The sequence below is a fragment of the Mobula hypostoma genome, chromosome 1 (genome assembly GCF_963921235.1).
Source record: "Mobula hypostoma chromosome 1, sMobHyp1.1, whole genome shotgun sequence".
NCBI lineage: Eukaryota > Metazoa > Chordata > Chondrichthyes > Myliobatiformes > Myliobatidae > Mobula > Mobula hypostoma.
Window position 1 is genome coordinate 123,711,707 of NC_086097.1, and position 17,125 is coordinate 123,728,831.

The window sequence follows — 17,125 nt, forward strand, 5'->3', positions numbered from 1 at the left end:
CTTGAATTTCCAGCATCTGCAGAATTCCTGTTGTTTACAGTGTATTTAATTTGGCTTTCTTTGACACTGATCAACAGAAAAAGACTCTTTCATGTCAAAGTGAAAACAGATCTCTAGAAAGTGATCTAAATTGGTTAGAAATATAAAACACAAAATAATTGATTGCTTAAGTTTTCACTCCCTTCAACTCAGTATTTAGTAGATGCGCATTTGGCAGCAATTACAGCTTTAAGTCTGTGGATCTCGCCAATATATAGAAGGCCACATCGGGAGCACCGGACGCAGTATATCACCCCAGCCGACTCACAGGTGAAGTGTCGCCTCACCTGGAAGGACTGTCTGGGGCCCTGAATGGTCCCAGTCTGCGTCGGGTTTGAAAGCAGGATCTCCCAGTGGCCACACATTTTAATTCCACATCCCATTCCCATTCTGACATGTCTATCCACGGCCTCCTCTACTGTAAAGATGAAGCCACACTCAGGTTGGAGGAACAACACCTTATATTCCGTCTGGGTAGCCTCCAACCTGATGGCATGATCATTGACTTCTCTCACTTCCACTAATGCCCCACCTCCCCCTCGTACCCCATCCGTTATTTATTTTTATACACACATTCTTTCTCTCACTCTCCTTTTTCTCCCCCTGTCCCTCTGACTATACCCCTTGCCCATCCTCTGGTTCCCCCCCCCGCCCCGTCTTTCTCCCCGGACCTCCTGTCCCATGATCCTCTCATATCCCCTTTGCCAATCACCTGTCCAGCTCTTGGCTCCATCCCTCCCCCTCCTGTCTTCTCCTATCATTTTGGATCTCCCCTTCCCACTTTCAAATCTCTTACTAACTCTTCCTTCAGTTAGTCCTGACGAAGGGTCTCGGCCTGAAACGTCGACTGTACCTCTTCCTAGAGATGCTGCCTGGCCTGCTGCATTCACCAGCAACTTTGATGTGTGTTGCTTGAATTTCCAGCATCTGCAGAATTCCTGTTGTTTACCTAATTAATTAGCTTGTTTATTTCGGCTTTTTTTCTTAAAGGTATGCTGAGTGCGTTCCAGCTACTGCTGCATTCTCCGCGAATCGGTATCTGTCCGCAGCCTGGGGGTTGGGGTGGTGGGACACTGGGGTGTCATCTCATCGTCAATCAGGGCTGGCAGGTCATCTTCTTCTATGTCTGCCTGCCTCAATGTCGAAGATCGAGGTTCGTCGTCTGCTGTGGCTGATGTGGAAGGCTTGCTTGACTACTTAGCCTTGCGCATTTTTCTATCACACAGTTCTTTGTAAGCACTCAAACCATCTTACAGATATGCCCTAAACCGACGTACCCTTTCAAAATTAAAGTCGTACTTTATCATTGCAGCGAAAATCTCACGCAGTTGCTTCACGTTCAGTTCCTGGATGACTTCACTTTCGCACTGCATTCGCTTTCATTTGTTATCCTTTCCTCTTCCAATTGCATCAGCTCTTCATCTATCAGTTCTTGGTCATGGGATGCCAAAACTTATTCAACATCATCTTCATCAACTTCCACAAGCCAAACTCACTTTGTCCTTACTTCGTTCACCACGATCAAAACGCTTAATTACGTCTAGTTTTACGCTAACTGTAACACCCTTACGAGCTCTTTCAGGCTTTTCCAATACCTTAGAACTTGCTAACGGCTGCTCACAGGCACGTGTTTAAGCAATGCCAGCGAGAATGCCATTCCGAATCCGGGGGAGAGCGGCTGCTCGGGGTGCGCGCTGATTTTTTTATCGCATGCTGATTTTTTTCGCGCGCTGATTTTTTCCGTAATGGTGAAAGCACCTTCTGTTAGCGAGAACAGGTAACTAAAGTAGGTCTTTCGTAACAGTGAGGTTTCATAAAGCGAACGTTCGAAAAGTGGGGGGACACCTGTAATCTTGTACTTTTGAATTCATCTAGAATTTGTCCTTTGAAGTTACTCACCTGCATCAAGAGGTGATGCTTGATAAGTTGTGGCGTTTGCATTTGATCAGAATGTGTCTTTTGTATTGACAGATTAAAGGGAGATCTTGCCTATAATTACAGAGGACCTCGTACGAAAGAAGATATAATTGAATTTGCTAACAGGGTGTCAGGGTGAGTAAAATGGCCAGTTTTCTTTTAAAATCTTGGGTCAGTTGAGTTGGAAGCACTCTGGCCTTTGATGTCCCACACAGGGAAATGAGGACAAAAATCTAAGTTGTATTCTGCTAAAGGTTTGAGTGAGTACTGGATTATCAAAAGGTCATAACTTTTGGATGACACATTAGGTGCCCATTTTTCCCCCATAACTCCCCTGGGGTGGATGTAAAGATCATGCAAAGCAGAAAAAGCAGGAGAATTTGAAGTTGAAGTGTCTGTGTCAGCTGTATTTAATGAATTACATGCAAAGCTATGAAAAAGGGTTAAACATTCCTCATTTCGTCATCCTAATTTGAACATTTTGAATTAAAATTTGAGAACAGGCCAAAGCTGTTTCAAAGCAAATCAGAATTTGGGTCAGATGATGAGGAGCCTTCAGACCCAACAGTCCTTGAGATTGAATGGAAAGTGAATAGAGGTAGTTTAGTGAAGGGTGGATGTTTGTAAAGGTATGGCACTTTCCTAGGTATGTCATTCAGAATCAGATTTATTATTATTGACATATGTCATAAAATATTTTGCAGCAGTACAGTGCAATTTATAAAATATACTATAAACTACAATAAAAATGTATATAAAACATTAAATAAGTAAGCAAATATAGTGAGGTAATGTTCATTAGTCCATTATCCTTTCAGAAATCTGAAGGAGGAGGAGAAAAAGCTGTTCCTAAAATGTTGGCTGTGAATCTTCTTGCTCCTATACTGCCTGTCTGATGGTAGTTATGAAAAGAGGGTATGTCCTGACTAGTTGGGGGTCCTTTTTGAGGCATTGGCTTTTGAAGATGTCCTCAGTGCTGGCGAGGCTAATGTCCATGACTAATTTCTGCCGGATCTTTCAATCTGATTCCACTTAATTTGCAGCAATGCTCAAATAATACTCTATCTACTTGTTCAGAAGTCCTTGTGTTTTGGCATCTGGCTCACTGGGTATTAATTTCCACCCTCCCTCTCTTGCCAAGGTCCCTGTTCCTGTATTCTCTTGTGAAACTTTTGAAGTTGACTGGAAAATATACTCCTGAGTAACATCCAAAAAAAAGTGTTGTGTTAATTGGAATAATTTCCAGTAGTCGACTCTGTTCCAAGCTTGCCTGAGTAATGAAGTTTCACTGTATTTTAGTTTTGCATATAATCTAATTGAATCTATGTGTTAAATTTGCAGGTCTGTCCTTTAGAATAGACATGTTTTTGGTGTTTGTTAAATAGAAGCAAGGAAATGTAAGTCATACGAACAGTGGCTGCATCGGGAAAGGTTGAAGAGTTTAATTTATTGTGCACCCAAGTTAATCGCATTTAAGTGTGGCATGTGAAACCAGCAATAAATGTTTACTTGAACTTTGACAAGTTATTATTTTGATACTTTTTTCATTCGTTTTATTAATAGGCCGCTGGTGCGATCACTTACCACTCCTCAACTTTTTGACCATTGGCAAAAGAGGCATCCGGTTTTCTATGTTTATGTTGGAGGTGAATCTCCACTGAAGGTATGAAAATAGTATTTATTTTAAACATAGAGCTGCTTTGATCACCTTTTCCTAATTGCATGCAATAACTTTAGAAACTTTGAGGAATATAAATGTAAATAAAACTTTTGCTCAAGGTCTATCCTGTTTACACTGACCAATCCAGAGAAATCAATGATTTCTATCATGTGTGACTGAAAGGATACAAGTGTCTCTTGTCTCATGGACATTGTGCTGCTCAAGAGAATATCAAACCTTGCTGTTTTCTTTCAAGCATGCTGGTTTTAGGACTGAATGCTAGACCAACCAATGCTGTACAAACATGTGCTTGGAAATGATAACACATTGGAACAGAATTGGTCCTCTGAGTGTACTCGCCATTCCATCATGACTGATTTATTATCCCTATCATCCCTATTTTCCTGCCTTCACTCTGTACCTTTAATAAGTTATTGCTTTGATACATTTTTCACTCTCTAATTGAAAAGCTTTTAAAAAAAACAACAGAAGACAAAGAAAAAAGCCATAAGGAGGGAAAAGATGAAATACTAAGGTAAGCTAGCTAATAATATCAAAGAAGATACCAAAAGTTTTTTGAGATATAGAAAGAGTAACAGAGAGGTGAGATTAGATGTCGGACTGCTGGAAAATTACGCTGGAGAGATAGTAATGGGGTTCAAAGAATGAGAATCAGGTTTAATATCACCGGTGTATGTCGTGAAATGCCGGGCGACCTTAGTAAGTATTTTGCGCTAGTCTTCACTGTGGAAGGCAGTAGCAGCTTGCTGGAAATTTGAGAGTGTCAATGGGGAGAAGTGAGCTTAGTTGCAATTACTAAGGACAAAGTGCTTGAAAAGCCAAAAGATCTGAAGGTAGATCAGTCACATGAACCAGATAGACTACAGGTTTCTTTAAGAGGTGGCTGGGGAGATTGTGGAGGCATTAGTAATGATCTTTCAAGAATCTCTAGATTCTGGAATTGTACCGGAGGATTGGAAAATTGCAAATGTCACTCCACTCTTTAAGAAGGGAGGGAGGCAGAGGAAAGGAAATCTTAGGCCAGTTGGCCTGATTTCACTGGTTGGGAAGATGTTGGAGTCTATTAAGGATGAGGTCTCATGGTACTTGAGGTACATGATAAAGTAGGCCGCCAAAGTCAGCATGGTTTCCTCAAGGGAAAATCTTGCCTGATGAATCTTTAGATTTAGATTGGATTATGAGGACACGCGGTCCTCTTTTATTGTCATTTACTAATGCATGCATTAAGAAATGATACAATGTTCCTCCAGAATGATATCACAGAAACACAAGATAAACCAAGACTTGAAAAACTGACAAAAACCACATAATTGTAACATATAGTTACAACAGTGCAAAGCAATACCATAATTTGATAAAGAACAGACCATGGGCATTGTAAAAAAAAAAGTCCCATCATCTCACACAGATGGTAGAAGGAAGAAAAAACTCTCCCTGCCATGAGCTTCCAGCGCCGCAAACTTGCCGATGCAGCCAACTCTTGAGTCCGTCCAAAAACTTCGAGCCTCCGATCAGCCCTCCGACACCAAGCACCATCTCTGCCGAGCACTTCGACCCCGGCCCCGGCCGCTAAACAATAGGCAAAGCCGAGGATTTGGGGCCTTCCCCTCCGGAGATTCTCGATCGCACAGTAGCAGCGGCAGCGAAGCGGCATTTCAGAAGTTACTCCAGGTGTTCCTCCGTGCTTCTCACATCTGTCCCCATCAAATCAGGATTGTGCATGGTGCCTACTTACAAATACGATATCATTTCTGAGCGGCCGTGCGCGCTGCGTTGCGCTGCCATCTTCTTCTCCCCTCTTTTGGAATTTTTTAAAGCAATAATGAACAGGATAGTCAAAGGAGAATCTGGATGTTGTGAACTTGAAATTTCAGAAGGCCTTTGACAAGGTACCAAACAGGAAGCTGCTAACAAGTTAAGAGCCCATGTTATCACAGGAAAGTTACTAGCATGGATAGAGCATTGGCTGATTGGCAGGATGCAAAGAGTGCAACCTTTTCTGGTTGGCTGCCAGTGACTAGTGGTATTCTGCAGGGGTTGATGTTGCGATTGCATCTTTTTATGTTATATGTCAATGGTTTGGATGATGGAATTGATGTCTTTGTGGCCAAGTTTGTGGACGTCACAAAGATAGGTGGAGGGGCAGGTAGTGTTCAGGAAGTAGGGAGGCTGCAGAAAGACTGAGACAGTTCAGGAGAATGGGCAAAGATGTGGCAAATGGAGTATAGTGTCGGGACATGTATGGTCTCGCACTTTGGTAAAAGAAACAAAAATGCAGACTATTTTCTAAATGGACAGAAAATTCAAAAATCCAAGGTACAAAGGGACTTGGAAGTCCTCGTGCAGGATTCCCTAAATGTTAACTTGCAGGTTGAGTTGGTGGTGAGGGAGGCAAATACAACTTTAGCATTCATTTCAAGAGGACTAGAATATAAAAGTGAGAATGTAATGCTGAGGCTTTATAAGGCACTGGTGGGGCCTCACTTGGAGTATTGTGAGCTGTTTTCGACCCCTTATCTAAGAAAGGAGGTGCTGACATTGGAGAGGATTCAGTGGAGGCCCTTGAGAATGATTCCAGGAATGAAAGGGTTATCGTATGAGGAACGTTCGATGGCGCTGGGCGTGTACTTGCTGGAATTTAGAACAATAGGGGTGGAATCTCATTGAATCTATTGAATGTTGAAAGGCCTAAATAGAGTTTATGTGGAGAGGATATTTCCTATAGAGGGGGAAGTCTAGGACCAGAGGGCTCATTCGTAGAGGGACGTCCATTTGGAATGGAAATGAGGAATTTCTTCAGCAAGAGGGTGGTGAATCTGTGGAATTTGTTGCCACAGGTGGCTGTGGAGGCCAGGTCATTGGGTGTATTTAAGGTGGAGGTTGATAAAGTTCTTGATTAGTCAGGATGTGAATGGTTACGGGGATAGGCAGGAGAATGGGGTTGAGAGAGAAAATGGATCAGCCTTGATGAAATGGCGGAGCAGATTCAATGGGCCAAATGGCCAAATTCTGCTCCTATTTTTTATGGTCTTATGGTAACCTTTGATGCCTTGACTAATCAAGAACCTATTAAACTCCACCTTAAATATAATCAATGACTTGGCCTCCACAGCCATCTGTGGCAATGAATTCCACAGATTCACTCCCCTCTGGCTAAAAGAAATTCCTCCTCATCTCTGTTCTAAATGGATGTCCCTCTATTCTGAGGCTGTGCCCTCTGGTCCTAGACTCACCTACTTAGGAAGCGTCCTCCCCCCATATCCACTGTTTTCAGACCTCTCAATATTCGATAGGTTGCAATGAAATACAGCCTTGTTCTTCTAAACTCCAGCGATTACAGACTCGGAGCCATCAAATGCTCTGTATACGTTATCTCTTTCATTCTTGGACTCATTCTCATGAACCTCCTCTGGACCCTCTCCAATACCAACACCTCTTTTCTTCGATATGGAGCACACAATTGCTCGCAATACTCCATGTAGTCTGACCAATGTCTTGTAGAGCCTCAGTATCACACCCTTGCTCTAATATTCTAGTCCTCTCAAAATGAATGCTAGCGTTGCATTTGCCTTCCTTACCCTGACTCAACCTGCAAGTTAATCTTTAGGGAATCTTGCACAAAGTCTCCCAAGTCCCTTTGCAAATATTGTCCCTAGTAAATATTGTATGCGTTTATTCCTTCTACCAAAGTGCATGACCATACACTTCCCAATGCTATATTCCATCTGCCGCTCCTTTTTCCATTCTCCCAATCTGACTAAGTCCTTCTGCAGACTCCTTGCTTCCTCAACACTATCTGCCCCTCCACCTGTCTTTGTCTTGTCTGCAAACTTGGCCACAAAGCCATCAAATCCGTCATCCCAACCGTCGATTTGTAATGTGAAAAGAATCCCAATACAGAGTTCTACAGAACACCACTAGTCACCAGCAGCCAACCAGAAAAGACCCCCTCTATTCTCACTTCTTCCCTCCTGCCAGTCAACCAATCTTTTATCTATGCTAGTATTTTTCCTGTAATACCATGGGCTCTTATCTTGTTAAGCAAACTCATGGAGGCACCTTGTCAAAAGCCTTATGAAAATCCAAGTAAACAGCATCCACTGACTCTCCCATGTCTATCCTGCCTGTTATTTCCTCAAATAATCGCGACAGATTTGCCAGGCAAGATTTTCCCTTAAGGAAACCATGTTGGTTCAGGTGAATCTGGCCTACTTTATCATGTACTTCAAGTACCCTGAGACCTCATCCTTAATAGACTCCAACATCTTCCCGACCAGTGAAATCAGGCTAACTGGCTTGAAATTTCCTTTCCTCTGCCTCCCTCCCTCCCTTAAAGAGTGGAGTGACATTTGGAATTTTCCAGTCCTCCGGAACCATTCCAGAATCTAGTGATTCCAAGATCATTACTAATACCTCCACAATCTCCCCAACCACCTCTTAAAGCAACCTGTAGTCTACCTGGTTCATGTGACTGATCTACCTTCATACCTTTCAGCTTCTCAAGCACCTTGTTCTTAGAAATAGCAACTATGCTCACTCCTGCCCATGGACACACTTGAATTTCCGGCATACTGCTAGTGCCTTCCACATGAAGTCTGACGCAAAATACTTATTAAGTTCGACCACCATTTCTTTGTTCCCTAGTACTATCTCTCCAGCGTAATTTTCTTGTGGTTGGATATCTACTCTCGCCTCTCTTCTACTCTTTATATATCTGAACAATCTTTTGGTATCCTCTTTTATATTACTGGCTAGCTTATCTTCTCATTTCAACTCTTCTCTCCTTGTAACACAAAAATACTTGAGGAACTCAACAGGCTAGGCAGAATCTTTGGAAAAGAGTACAGTCAAAGTTTCAGGTCAGGACCCTTCATTAGGATTGTGTGTTTTTGCATGTGTTGCTTAGATTTCCAGCATCTGCAGATTTTCTCTTGTTTTCTCTTCTTGTGTTTTTTTTAGTTGCCTTCTGTTGGTTTCTAAAAACTTCTAAATTCCCATTATTTTTCTGACATGTTATATGCCCTCTATTTTGCTTTTTTTTGTGCTTGACTTCCATTGTCATCCATGGTTGTCTTATCCTCCCTTTAGAATAATACTTCATCTTTGGGATATATCTATCCTGCACCTTCGAATTACCCCCAGAAACTCCAGTCATTGCTGTTCTATTGTCATCCCTGCTAGTGTCCCTTTCCAATCAATTTTGGACAGCTTCTCTCTCATGCCTCTGCAAACCGCTTTACTCTACTGTAGTACTGATACATCTGACTTTAGCTTCTCTCTCTCATACTGCATCACTGCTCATGTCATACCTGCCAATCTCAAACTGTGCTACAACATCACCTACCATGTTCTGTATTCTTCATACATTCAATTATAACACCTCCAGTCCTTTAAACTGAGTAATTTTAGGACAGTGAGTCTGGTCTTGTTACATGCTCTTAGAATTCAAAATCATGCTATAAAATGAATGAGCTTCTTAGAAATGTTCAGGTTAATTTAGGCAGCTGGATCATTTGATAAAAGGCTAAAAGTTCACAGATACAGAAGTTTTGATAAAATTGGCAATGAGATACTGTTGGTAAGGAGCTCATCCAGATCAGGGATGAGTTTAGATAAATTGGTATTGCTGAAAGGAATTGGAATGATTGAACCCAAAGGTCAGTGCTAACAAATTTAGACATTGAAAAATGATAAAAGGATCTTTAGCTTTTAAATGGGAAGAATGGATAACAAATATAAAGTAACTATAAATTTGTACAGATCAATTTGTTAAAGGAGCAAAAGGCATCATAGAAGTTTACCAGATTGATTGCTAGATGTAGGAAATAATAGTTGAACGAAATTCACTGGAACAATTTCCATTGGAGTAGAGAAGACCAAGTGGAGATTTATTAATGGAAAAATAAGATTTTGGTAACAAATTGGTGAAAAACATTCCTCAAGTACTAAATCTGTGCAGAGGTGTTGCGATGGGAGTGGGGGAAGGTCGACCATTTTGCTAAAGGAAGAATTCAAACGCTATTGTTTTAAATATTTTTGTTTGCAGTATGGAAGCTAAGTTGTAGCAAGAACTTACTGAGGTACAGACAGTTGAAGTATTGCAAAAAAAAAAATGGGGGAAGACAGTTGACATCATTTTCAGCTGTTCCAGTAAAGCTAATACCAACATTCTGGGCTAAATGGCCTCGTGCTGTAAACTTGTATGGTTCAGTGTGTTAGCGTAGCAGAATGTTGATCAGTTCCTCTAGTGTTTTAACATTACATTGCATCGTTGAATGAAATAGCAAGGAAATAACTTGATGCACAGACTTTCCTGAGTTTAGGCCTTGTGCTTTCACTCATTGATCATTCAACAAGTATAATAAAGATCTGAAATTAATTATTCTAGAGATTAAAGGGATTAGCGTTACTTGTCACATTTACATCGAAACATACAGTGAACTGCATCGTTTGCGTCAAATCAAATCAGCAAGGATTATGCTGGGAACCACAAATGTTGCTATGCTTCCAGCACCAACATAGTATGTCCACTTAAAAACGCAGATGCAGATGCTGGAAATTCAAGCAACACACATCAAAGTTGCTGGTGAATGCAGCGGGCCAGGCAGCATCTCTAGGAAGAGGTACAGTCGACGTTTCGGGCTGAGACCCTTCGTCAGGACTAACTGAAAGAAGAGCTAGTAAGAGATTTGAAAGCGGGAGGGGGAGGGGGAGATCCAAAATGATAGGAGAAGACAGGAAGGGGAGGGATGGAGTCAAGAGCCGGACAGTTGATTGGCAAAATCAACTCCCCGCCTCCCCCTCGTACCCCATCCGTTATTTATTTATATACACACATTCTTTTTCTCTCTCTCCTTTTTCTCCCTCTGTCCCTCTCACTATACCCCTTGCCCATCCTCTGGGTTTCCCCCCCTCCCCCTTTTCTTTCTCCCTGGGCATCCTGTCCCATGATCCTCTAATATCCCTTTTGCCAATCACCTGTCCAGCTCTTGGCTCCATCCCTCCCCCTCCTGTCTTCTCCTATCATTTTGGATCTCTCCCTCCCCCTCCCACTTTCAAATCTCTTACTAGCTGTTCTTTCAGTTAGTCCTGACGAAGGGTCTCGGCCCGGAACATCGACTGTACCTCTTCCTAGAGATACTGCCTGGCCTGCTGCGTTCACCAGCAACTTTGATGTGTATTGATAGTATATCCACTACTTACAAACCAAAAACGTATTCCTTTGGAATGTGGGAGGAAACCAGAGCAACCAGAGGAAACCCACATGGTCATGGGGAGAACACAGAAACTTTGTACAGACGTAGGCAGGAATGGAATCCCGATTGGTGATTATTGCTCTTTAGAGTGATTGTGCTAACTGCTACATTATTGTGCTACCCTTAAGTGCTGGAACTCCCAGCAAGTAGCTCTCTGCCACTTGATACCAGCTACCAATCTTGCTCTGTTAATTCATCACTCTGTGTACGCACACAATTCCAGAAACTTGTCAGCATTTGCACTGAAAAGTGCTAGTGGTCCTATGTCTCTGAATCATGAATGTATTTAACAATTATTAATCAGTAAACAATGAGTGAATCTGGGGAAACATGTTAATTATTTTTATGAAATTGCTAAGATTTTTTTTGTTTAATGGAAAGGGAAAATGGAGAATTATTTGGCATTAATCATTTGGCATTCTGCTCCCTTCAGGAGAAGTTCTTTGAAGTGGCCTCAGAAATGATTGTGTACACCTACTTCTTTTCTGCTTCAGAGGATGCTTTGCCGCAGGTAAACTTCTCAAATTACTTAAGGAAGCCCAGTGATAGTTGTTCCGTGATGTAAATGCCATTATGCGGGAGATAGCTAGAAGGACCTCAAAGCAGCATCATTGTGGCCCTTTTTCCCCTTCTCAAAATGGTTTCAATTATGCTACAGGTGAACAGTTTTTATTTTTATAAAGTTTCTCACCTTTCATGTTTGAGTCATAGAATTATTCATATTGTAGTTTAATTCTTTATATACATTATTTATTACATTTCATTACCGCTAAGTTAACACTTAAAGAGAATTGCATGAATGAATTGAAATCTGACCACTGTGGAAGAAATAAGTTTCCTGCAATGCGAGTTCAAGATACTTCAGGGAGCTTGGGATGTATAATTTGGTTCCTGAAATATTGATTTACCTAGTCAATACCTTACATTATAGCTACTTGTGGAAGTTCTGGGGGAAAAATCAATCAAAGTAAATAGTGATATCAAAGTTGATCTTTTTGGTGAACGGTGACTTGTTATATAAAAATATATAAATAAGGCACTTCTATCAGTGAAATTATAGTCAAAGACAGCAAAAAAAACAAGCTAAAAATAACTGTAGTCATAATTCATGAGCTTACCTTTCATTTTAGTTAACTCAAATTTAACACGATGAGTTAAGGCAATGCAAAACACTACAGCACAGTACAGTCCTTTTGGCCCACGATGTTGTGACAACATGATAACCTACTCAAAAATCAATTTGATACCTCCCTCCTACAGTAGCCCTTAGTTTTTCTTTCATCCATGTACCTACGTGTCGAAGATTCTCTTAAATGTGCCTAATGTATCTGCCTCCACCACCATGCCTGATGGCCTGTTCCATGCACCCACCACTCTATATATTTAAAAGAAACTTTCCTTTAACATCCCCCTTCTATACTTTCCTCCCAACACCTTAAAGTTATGCCCCCTTGTGTTAGCCATTTCTGGCCTGGGAAAATGTATCTTGCTTTCCACTCAATCTATGTCTGTTATAATCTTGTTCACCTCTGTCAGTTCAGCTCTCATCCTCCTCCCCTCCAAGGAGAAAAGCCCTAGCTGCTCAACCTATCGTGGAAACGTATGCTTTCTAATTCAGTCATCATCCTAGTAAATCTCCTCTGAACTCGATGCTCCAAGTGTGGTATAGAGTTGTAAGGTTACCTTGCAACTGTTGAACTCAATTCCCCAACTAATGAAGGGCAACACACCATATACCTTCTTAACCACACTATCAACTTGCATGGCATCTTCTAGCGATCTATCAACACAAACCCCAAGATCACTCCATTCCTCCACAGTGTTAAGACTGCTGCCGTTAACCTTGTATTCTGCCTTGAAGTTCGACCTTCCAAAGTGAACTACTTCATACTTTACTGGATTTAACTCCATCTGCCACTTCTCAGCCAAGTTCTTCATCCTATCTGATACTTGTTGTAACCTACAACAACCATCTACACTGTCCACGCTACCAACAACTTTTGTGTCATCTGCAAACTTAGTAACACACTCTTCTGCTTCCTCATCTGAGGGTGGTGGGGTGGTGATACCTCTCTACCAAAGGAGGTGTAAGGCGATCCTTCCCTCTGCTAGCCTGCAGGTCACCCTTGGCAAGGTGTAGCACCTACTTAGACCCCCTGATCAGAGTCACGTGAAGCCATGGGAGCAGGTTGAGATGTTCGCATGAGCAGCTGGTGCATATCACATGTCCTGGTTATGCGAACACTGATGCCAGGTAGAAATCTCTGAAGAGCATTGGTAATGGCTTGGGTCACCTACCTGGTAAAGACACTGCCCAGAAGAAGGCAATGGCTAACTGATTCTGTAGAAAAATTTTTCAGGAACAGACATGGTCATGGAAAGAACATGATCACCCACGTCATACGAAATGGCACATAACGAACGAATGGCTCAAATTCAACATTGTTACATAACTAGCCTTTCCTGTTTATGTCACAACTAGCTAGATTAGCTATGTAGATTTGATGCAAGTTCATCAACGTCTAACGTAGGTGTTTCTAACCTGTCGGGAATTTCCAGCATCCTCATTGGTTTCATATTTCCAACATCAACAGTGTTTTGACTCTGAATTCCGGTAATGCACGAAATGCTGAAATACTTCACATTTCAAAAGTTTGAAGTAATTTTATTACCAAAGTACACGTATGTCACCGTAAACAACTTTGACATTCGTTTTCTTGCGGACATACTCAGTAAATCCAAGGACCATAATAGAATCAATGAAAAACCGCACCCAACGGGGCAGACAAACAATCAATGAGCAAACAACAACAAACTGTGCAAAGACAAAAGGAAAAAGAAATAATAAATAAATATTGGGAACATGAGATGAACAGCCCTAGAAAGATACAAGACATTGGAGCAGAATTAGGCTATTTGGTCCATTAAGCCTGCTCTGGCATTTCATCATGGCTGATTTATTTTTCCTCTGAGCCCCAATCTCCAGCCTTCTCCCCCTATCCCTTCATACCATGACTAATCAAGAACCTATCAACCTCTGCCTTAAATATACTTAAAGACTTGACCTCCACAGCTGCTTGTTGCAAAGAATTCCACAGATTCACTGCTCTCTGGCTAAAGAAGTTCCTCCTCATCTCAGTTCTAAAACAACGCCCCCCTATTCTGAGGTTGTGTCCTCTGGTCTGAGACTTTCTCACCATAAGAAACATCCTCTCCATATCCACTCTATTAAGGCCTTTCACCATTTGATAGGTTTCAATAAGGTCACCATTCATTTTTTGAATTCTGGTGAATACAGGCCCCAAGCCATCAAATGCTCTTCATATGACAAACCATTCAATCATGGAATCATTTTTATGAGCCTTCTTTGAACTCTCCGCAGTTTCAACATATCCTTTTTAAGATGAGGTGTCCAACTCTGCCCACAATACTCTGTGAAGCCTCACCAGTGCTTTGTAAAGTCTCAACATTACATCCTTTCTTTTGTATTCTAGTCCTCTTGGGTGTATGGGGTGTCAGGGAGGGGTAGCACCTCTGGTGGGGGAACATGTCGCGTCCTTTTCAGGGCGGTTAGTCCACCTTTGGTCCCCACCTGGCACTCAGCTCTCACCTGTGGCTCCCCGTAGCTGCTTGCATGCGACAGCGACCACACCCTGGGCAACGGCTTCGACAAGCCGGCTAAACCAGGTGAGGGTAGCCGACGGGTCTCAAACCCTCGGTGAGATAGGGAGTTGTCTATCCCAGCATGTGAAGACAGACTCCGGCGGATTGAGCGGACGAGACCAATGGAAGGTCCAACAGTCAAGAAGGCGGTCTCTGCAAGCGTCGTGGAACGTATAGAGCAGGACAAGACACAGAAGACGTCCTGGTCATCCACTGTGCACCTAGTCCCATCTCCAGCTGTCTAGACTCTGTCTTGCCACTGGATCCAGATGGGAATTGGGAAGAGAGAGTGAGGCTGACGCTGCACAACTCTCCCTCACTTAAATCCAAATCACGCGCTAGTCTCGACACCATCTTAATGGTGTCGAGGTCCTCATCGACGTTAACGATGGACGAACAACCAACCAACCAGTCCTCTTGAATGCTAACATCGCACCTGCCTTTCTCACCATAGACACAACCTGCAAATTGACCTTTTAGGGAATCCTGCACAAAGACTCCCAAGTCCCTTTGCGCCTCAGTTTTCTTTTGTATTTTCTCTCCATTTAGAAAATAGTCAAACCTTTCATTTTTTCTAAGACCTTCTGTAGCCTCTCTATTTCATTAAAACTACCTGCCCCTCCACCTATCTTCATATCATCTGCAAACTTTGCAAAAAAGCCATTAATTCCATCATTCAAATCATTGACATAAGAATTGGTCCCAACACAGACCCCTGTGGAACACCACTGGTCACCGGCAGCCAACCAGAAAAGACTCCCTTTATTCCCACTCTGCCTCTTGCCAATCAGCCACTACTTTATCCATGCTAGAATCTTTCCTGCAATACAATAGGCTCGTAGCTTATTAGGTGGCCTCATGTTTGGCACCTTGTCAAAGGCTTTCTGAAAATCCAAGTACAAAACATGAACTGATTCTCCTTTGTCTATCCTGTTTGCTATTTCTTCAAAGATTTCCAACAGATCTGTCAGGCAAGATTTTCCCTTGAGGAAACCATGCTATGGCCTGTTTTGTCATGTGCCTCCAAGTACCCCAAAACAACATCCTTACCAATCAATTCCAACAGCTTCCCACTGCTGAGGTCAGACTAACTGGCCTATAATTTCCTTTCTTCTGCCTCTCTCTCTTCTTTTACCTTAAAAAAAAATCTGCAATTTTCCAGTCTTCCAGAACCTTTCCAGAATCTAGTGATTCTTGAAAGATCATTACTAATACCCCAACAATCTCTTTAGCCACATCTTTCAGAATGCTGGGGTGTACACCATCTGGTCCAGGTGACTTATCTACCTTCAGACCTTTCAGATTCCCAAGAACCATCTCCCTAATAATAGTAACCGTCTTAATGACTTTTTTAGTTTTAGTTTTTAAAAACTTCCCAAACCTCTAACTTCCCACTAGTTTTTGCTCTGTTATATGCTCTCTCTTTGGCTTTTATGTTGGTCTTGACTTCTCTTGTTAGCCACGGTTGTGTCATCTTTCCTGTAGAATACTTCTTCCTCTTTGGGATGTATATATCCTGTGTTTTCTGAATTGCTTCCAGTAATAATAGCCATTACTTTTCTGCCATCATCCCTTCCAGTGTTCTTTTCCGGTCACTTCTGGCCAGCTGTTCTTCTCATGCCTCTGTAATTCCCTTTACTCTACTGTAATACTGATACATCTAACTTTAGCTTCTTTTCAAAATTCAAGGTGAATTCGACCATATTGTGATCACTTTCCTTTAAGGGTTCTTTTACCTTAAGCTCTCTAGTCAATTCCGGTTGATTGCACAATACCCAATCCAGAATAGCTGATCCTCTAGGGGCTCAGCCATGAGCTGCTCTAAAAAGCCATCTCATAGGCATTCTAGAAATCCCCCTCTCGGAATCCAGCTCCAGCCTGATTTTCCGAATCTACCTGCATATTTAAATCCCCCATGACTATTATAACATTGCCCTTTTAGCATGCACTTTGTATCTCCCATTGTAATTTGTAGACCACAAGCTTACTACTGTTTGGAGGTCTGTATGTCCATTCAGTCAATGATGGAGCACATGAAGTTGAATGAAGTTATCCCCACTGGTTCAAGAGCCTGATGGTTGAGGGATAATAGGAGTTGCTGAACCAGGTGGCGAGAGTCCTGAGGCTCCTCTGCCTCCTTCCTGATGGCATCAGCAACAAGAGAGTATGACCTGGATATTGACAGACCCTGATGATGAATGCTGCTCCTCTATGACAAAACTCCCTGTAGATGTGCTCAGTGGTGGGGAGGGTTTTTCCTGTGATGAACTGGGCTGTCTACTGCTTTTTGTGGTATTTTCCATTCATGGTCACTGGTGTTTCTATGCCAGGCAGTGATGAACCAGTCAATATACTTTCCACCACACATCTATAGAAGTTCTTCAGTTTTAGATGTCAGTCCAAATCTTCGCACACTCCTGAGGGAGTAGAGGTTTTGCCATGCTTTCTTCCTAATTGCATTTAAGTGCTGGATTCAGGACAGGTCTGCTGAAATTTCAACATGTTGCTGACCCTTGCCACCTCTGAACCCCGATGATAACTGGCTTATAAGTTTCCATTTTCCTGCTTT

The 17,125-nt window shown here is 42.1% G+C and overlaps 1 protein-coding gene across 1 annotated transcript in view; it reads left to right on the forward strand.

Annotated features, from left to right (window-relative positions):
- Positions 1-17,125, forward strand: part of LOC134350232 (protein disulfide-isomerase TMX3-like) — a 161,658-nt gene that overhangs the window by 48,507 nt on the left and 96,026 nt on the right. The window contains exons 6-8 of the mRNA XM_063055243.1: positions 2,011-2,091; positions 3,520-3,619; positions 11,327-11,404. Coding sequence (XP_062911313.1) covers positions 2,011-2,091; positions 3,520-3,619; positions 11,327-11,404 — 259 coding nt within the window. The remainder of the gene's footprint in view (positions 1-2,010; positions 2,092-3,519; positions 3,620-11,326; positions 11,405-17,125) is intronic.